Source organism: Monopterus albus, unplaced genomic scaffold, assembly GCF_001952655.1.
Source record: "Monopterus albus unplaced genomic scaffold, M_albus_1.0 scaffold342.1, whole genome shotgun sequence".
NCBI classification, from domain to species: Eukaryota; Metazoa; Chordata; class Actinopteri; order Synbranchiformes; family Synbranchidae; genus Monopterus; species Monopterus albus.
In genome coordinates this window covers 291,841-297,797 of record NW_018128222.1, presented here as the reverse complement: position 1 = coordinate 297,797, position 5,957 = coordinate 291,841, and the positions used below count along the sequence as shown (strand labels likewise).

At 46.6% G+C, this 5,957-nt stretch overlaps 2 protein-coding genes across 2 annotated transcripts in view; one reads left to right on the top strand and one right to left on the bottom strand.

Moving 5' to 3' along the window:
• Nucleotides 1-2,378, top strand: part of LOC109974632 (zona pellucida sperm-binding protein 4-like) — a 3,660-nt gene extending 1,282 nt beyond the window's left edge. The window contains exons 4-12 of the mRNA XM_020624940.1: nt 31-165; nt 344-516; nt 847-926; nt 1,036-1,169; nt 1,280-1,463; nt 1,546-1,690; nt 1,807-1,882; nt 1,947-2,081; nt 2,151-2,378. Coding sequence (XP_020480596.1) covers nt 31-165; nt 344-516; nt 847-926; nt 1,036-1,169; nt 1,280-1,463; nt 1,546-1,690; nt 1,807-1,882; nt 1,947-2,081; nt 2,151-2,332 — 1,244 coding nt within the window. The 3' untranslated portion in view covers nt 2,333-2,378. The remainder of the gene's footprint in view (nt 1-30; nt 166-343; nt 517-846; nt 927-1,035; nt 1,170-1,279; nt 1,464-1,545; nt 1,691-1,806; nt 1,883-1,946; nt 2,082-2,150) is intronic.
• Nucleotides 2,379-2,536: 158 nt separating this feature from the next.
• rrp7a (ribosomal RNA processing 7 homolog A) lies at nt 2,537-4,456 on the bottom strand. Its single transcript, XM_020624942.1, has 7 exons — nt 4,339-4,456; nt 4,031-4,173; nt 3,808-3,933; nt 3,478-3,601; nt 3,147-3,244; nt 2,854-3,061; nt 2,537-2,699 (listed from the first exon to the last, which is right to left on the bottom strand). The coding sequence occupies exons 1-7, from the start codon at nt 4,400-4,402 to the stop codon at nt 2,614-2,616; spliced, it is 849 nt and encodes a 282-aa protein (XP_020480598.1). The 5' UTR covers nt 4,403-4,456; the 3' UTR covers nt 2,537-2,613.
• Between the last annotated feature and the right edge of the window lie 1,501 nt (nt 4,457-5,957).

The following is a 5,957-nucleotide window of genomic DNA, read 5'->3' as shown; positions in this document are numbered from 1 at the left end:
AAACCCAATAAAAACATGGTTCTTCTCCAGCGTTACCTGGAAACTGTGACACAGAAAGAGCTCTACGAGTGGCCTGTGGCCACCAAAGCGTTTCTAGAGAGGCCTGTTACAAACTGGGATGTTGCTATGATGCTCATGATTCAACCTGCTACTACAAACTCAATGGTAAGACCGACATAATGGTGCTTATCTTTTCTATGAAAGTACTGTGTACATGGGGGCGATTTGAGATGGGTCATTTACATGCAGCGTCATCTCTGAGCTTCCCATTAAAAAGGAACATATGGTCACTTTGCTCGGTTGAAAAAAGCTGACCTTGTCCTGACTTTGACGCTCCCTCCAGCCTGCTCTCTGGACGGACACTTTGTGTTCTCAGTAAAGGCCACAGACACAGAGCCGCCTATTGATCCCAGCAGTCTCTCAGTCAAGGACCAGCCACAGTGTTCCCCTGTGCTCATCACCCAAGACACGGCTGTCTTCAAGATTGGAATCATGGACTGTGGTGCAAAGATGAAGGTAATGCTACTTGTCAAGGGTTTAACTCCAAAGTCTAAGTATTACAAAATGTAACCTGGCATAAAGTTCAGTCATGTGGGGCTACTGTAAGTATAAAAATCACTAAACACTTTAAAATGTTTTGCACAGCTTAAATACAGATGTTGTACAACTTTATACAAAACTTTTACAAAAAGATTCCAGTTAATTTACAGAATAGAGCTGAAGTCTCGCTTATGTGCTGTTTCATTGTATATTACAAGTTATACTGCACCTAAAAACCTCTCTTTTCTTGCATTAGATTAGACTTATGCTTGAACTTGCATCTGTTCCTCTCTGCCTGGTCTCTAGGTCGACAGAGATGTGATGATCTATGAGCTGGAAGTGCAGGAGCTGCATGCTAAACGTGCAACCAAGCAATCTCCATTTAGGTCAGTTTCTGCATCCTGATGGCTCTGACTTACTGCTTACTGGTTAGAAAATCACTTCTCAGGGTGCAAGCACACTCTAGCGATGACATGCTGATACATGGATTTTCAGTCTCCAGGTCCAGTGTGAATACGATGCAGCAGATCTAGAGCGTGCAGCAGACCTGCGATCCTTGCACGCAGCCACTAACCCACCGCCTGTGGTTGCACTAGGAACCATCAATGTGCAGATGAGAATAGCCACAGGTAAGAAAATGCAGAACACTGAGGCTTTTGTTTTCATTCAAACATATAAACATCTTGGAACAAAGCCACAGTAACTTTCTCTCTCTCTCTCTCTCTCTCTCTCTCTATAGATGCATCTTTCACATCCTTCTTTCCAAACGACCAGCTTCCACTGACCTTGCCCCTGCGTGAACCTGTGTATGTGGAGGTTTCCATTGCCCAGCCTTCCCCAGACTCTACACTTGCCCTGCGGGTTCAGGATTGCTTTGCCTACCCAGCGTCCAGGTACTCTGTGTGGACACTTATCTATGAGGGGTAAGGCGGCGCCAGTAACAACATGAAATGATGTGCATAGCTTACTGAGCAGCTGTCAGTTACATTTCATCTCCCTGAGCAGATGCGGCAACCCTTTGGATAACATGAAAAGCTCTGTTCCTGTGGACCACGAGGGGAAGACCACCTCCCACTCCCAGATCAGGAGGTTTGATGTTAAGACCTTTGCCTTCTTGGACCCTCAGACAGGCCACCCAAGTGTGGAGGAAGTAAGGCCATCACACTGGCGTGCTGCCTTGGACATGGCTACGTGTACTGACACTGTTCCCAGTCTACCTTACTACAGCAGCACAGCATCTTGTTAATTGTGTAATCTGTCACTTAGATGTACTTCTACTGCTGGGTGGAAATCTGCACTGATGATGATGATGATGACTGTGCACAGCAGTGCACCCTCATCTGTGAGTATATCACGTCTCATCTTGTGCACAGTCTACGCACTGGTGTTAAACGTTTCTCTTACAGTGTCTGAGAGTGAGAGACAGAGGAGAGAGGCCACGTCAGAGAGCGACCAGGTCCAGCTGGTGTCCCTGGGGCCACTGGTGCTGGGACAGAATGGCACAGAACCAGAGGACAACACGTGTGAGACACAGAACAGAAGTGGGTCCAGATCTGGACAAAATTTCAGTCACGATGTGATAAATATAAACGTTTCTTTTTCTGCCTCAGTGTTTCAGGTGACGCTGTATATCCTGTGTAGTATTGGTGCTGTCGTGCTGCTGGTCCTGCTCTTTACTGTCTGGTCACGCATCAGGAAGTGTCAGAAGGCACAAGTGCAGCAGGCTGGCGAGGCGCAGGCTGGCGAGGCGCAGGCCGGCGAGGCGCAGGCCGACTGTCAACAACCTCAATAAATCACGTCACCTTCTATAATGTGCAATAAAATGTTTCTGTACAGTGCTTTACCTGAGGACTGAGTGGTAAAACCATGGTGTGAAGTTTTATCATAAATCTATGCTTGTCATTTTGTACTGTTGTATTTTGTCACCCTTTTGATCACATTCTTCCACAAACTGTCATTTCTCTCCATGGTGCTGTAATTTAATAAACTGTGAAAATACATCAGAATAAGTTTAATAACAATGTTCAGGTTTACAACCAAGCAGTGAAATGAACACAAAGCTGGGTAGTTGACTCAGTAAGGTCTGAACTTTCTCTGAACCCTCAGCAGAGCTATTTTCTGTTTGTCCTCCTCGAACTTTTTCCTTAGGTCAGCAATGTCTGGGGGAAAAACAACATACAGTTAATCTCAAGGACATTGTTTGCCTCATCTCCTTCAGAAAATAACATCTAACCTGCAGATGAGGGAAAGAAACCAGATTATCCTAAATGTGTTTACATAGACTCAAGACTTATGTAAATGTCATCAACTTACGCTCTTTCTGTGTGTTTCTGTGCTGCCAGGTGTAGAAGTTCATGAGCTCCTTCCTCTTCTTCTTCCTCATCTCCTTCTGTAGAGTCCTCTGGTTGGCTGCCTCAGTGTGAGGGCGGGCCTTGGCGCCCTTGTGTCCTCTTGTGACTTTCACCCAGCCCTCTTCATCCTCTTGCTGCTGCTCAGCCTCCTTCCTCTGCCGCTCAGCCTCCTGTGACAAAGAAAACAAACCCGGGTTGAAGTCGGGTGGATGCGATGAGTGGGTGGTGCTGGAGGAAGAGCTGCAACATTCTCACCTCTTCTTTCCTCTTGTCATAGCCTTCCATGAAGGAGTCGACTATTTGTTGCAGTTTGTCTGGCTGAACGAAAGACTGTGTGTACTCCTGAATCCATTCTGGCAAAAGAAAATGGAGCATGTAACATGCTTGTGTCAAAGAATTGATTAGTTTAGAGTTTGTAGATGTTGGATAAGAACCTGCATTGATTAGTTTAGAGTTTGTAGATGTTCGATGAGGACCTGTACCATGCTAAAACTTGGTCCATATTTTAAAAGATTGCTACAATGCAACATAAGTCTTAAAAGGGAGAATCACATCTTGCATTAATAAAAATGAGTGCCCCACTCACTCTGTACACCCGTCCTCACCGGGTGCAGTTCTGTGCAGACCACCAGTGGCACATCGTGGGGGTGAGATTTAGCTGCTGATACACTGGCTGAGCTTTGAAACACGATGTAACCAACGTTGAACCCCTGGAACAGACAGACACAACAGTAAAGGACACATTTCAGTTTACTTTTACAGTTTTTCTGTCATTATGGGTTATTATAGTAAAAATATGGCATTTTTATCAAATTTGAATTAAATCTATAACACAAAAATGTGCACAAACAAAAAGGATGTGAATATTGTCTGAAGGGACTGCGGAGCAGGAAGATGAACAGAAACACAGGCCAACCTTTTTATCAGCTGCTCTGAAGAACTTGGACAGCTTGGGTCCGGACTCCTTGGAGGAGCCTGGGTGGTCTCTCAGCTCCACGGACTGAACACTACCAAACTGCGAGAATAACTTTTTGACCACAGCCTGAAACACAAACAGCAGGACAGGGATGTCAGTTCGTCAGTTAGCGTTTCTTCGCCAATTATCTAAACGACGAACTCAGCAGCTATAGAAACGACACCTCTGAGCAGTACGGGGGGACGTTAAGGACAAACAAAGTCCGGTCCAGCGGTCTGCCCGAGCTCTTCTCTGCCCGAACTTTGTGCTCCTTCACAAACAGCTGGTGTTGTGCAGCACTGTCGGGGCTGAACTGTAAGGACAGCACTGCGAAGACAGGAAGCAAACACGGCACTCAGTAACGTTACAGTCTGTAAACACCGGGCGGTCCCGGCCCTACCGGCAAAGGACCGTGTGACCTGTTGGATCAGGTTCTGTACGACCGTAAAACAGTGTTCTAGCGTAAAGTAAGACCCTTAACTACGTTAATACCTGTAAACCCTCCGGGAATGATACAAGGCTTGCTGCTAGCATGTTTCTTCTTGGACGGCGCCATTTTGGTATGACCTTTCACACCGGAAGTACAACTAAGCTTCTTTGTTTCTAGATGATTGAAAATGGTCAAATCTAAACTATATATATATATCGTTCATAAATCGCGGCAATACTCGAACCACTTCCTGAACCAGTGAGGCTTGGAATGTCACCAGTGACGTCACTCACACTTGACTTTTGTTTGTGGTTCCAGGGTTCGCTCTCCCCGTGTTTGGTCTCCACCTCCTGCTAAGTGCTCGGCCACGTTCAATGGATGCTAATGGTGTGTGTGCGTGGTCTGGCGTTGAAGCAGCTCCCCTCACACTGCACAATACATAAGCTGTAAAGAATGTACTCTTGTGGTGGCTCAATGAAAACAAGGCTGCGTAAATTACGTCATCCATCATTTGACCTTTAGGTTCAGACCGAATTCAAACGTGCTGAACTGACTGACACACCACGGGCTGTGAGGCTCACAGATGCCACAGAGGTTTCAGGTATGTGTCACCTGGGCTGTGTTGCTACAAAGCTGTTGGCTGCAGTCCTGGCTGCTGGTGCAGCTCTGTGCGTCAGCTGTCCTCTGGGGGGTTTGGATTCCTGAAGTCTATGACCCGTGTGAGTTTTAGTTTGTGCTGATTTCTGAAGGGTGCAGAGGCTCATCAGCCAACACTGATCGTTGCCGCTATGTCACCCAGGTTTGTGGAGTTCACATACCAGAGATTTTTGAAATGGTTTCACTGGATGAATCAGTGCAAGCATCAGAAGTGGAGGCTGTGCTGCCTGACAGGGTTCACATGGCAGAATGGAGAAAATATTCAGTGGACTGTCGCTGGAGCCGTGCACACCCTGGAGAGGTCTGGGTGGACGACGCCAAGTGTGTTACACAGGGAAACAGCTGCAGGTTGTGCAGCATGAAGCTGCTTTTTAGCCACTCTAACAAGTCTCCTAACTTTCCATCTTTCCATCTTTCATCGCCACCGTCAGCTCAGAATTTCAGCTTGTCCAATATTTTGGTTTATGAATTAAAACCTGCACAACCAGTCACATTCCCATCAGCTTCACCTGTGCCTTGTGTTTGGTGCTACTGTAGCATGCTGACATGTTAAAGCAGACATGCTGCCTGCCATTTAGCAGACCGTCCTCATGCTCACACAGATGTGTCCCTCAGCTAGACTGACACATGTTCAGCCTGGAAGGTAACGGCTCGGCTGACGCTCATCATCTCAATACAAAGGCTTATACAATATATTCGAGGTGCTGACCTGTTAATAGCAGGTGGGGCTGATGCTGCGGGGCGTTTGCAGCCTGGACTCATACATGATGCCATCACCAGGGACAAACCACACCTGAAGACGTCAGAGGGTCGAGCGGTGTGACTGTTCTGGCTGGGTAGTGGAAAGGAAACCTGCACTGAGAAGTTCCACTGAGGAAACCCGAGTCTGCTGTTGTACTGTTTCTACAAAAGGTTTTGGTTTCAGCCTGCAGCGCTGTGTCCCGTATTGTTACCTTCTCTATCCGAAGATACACACTTTTCTCATAGCTGTAAACACTAATCAAGTCAAGTCAAGATTTTTATT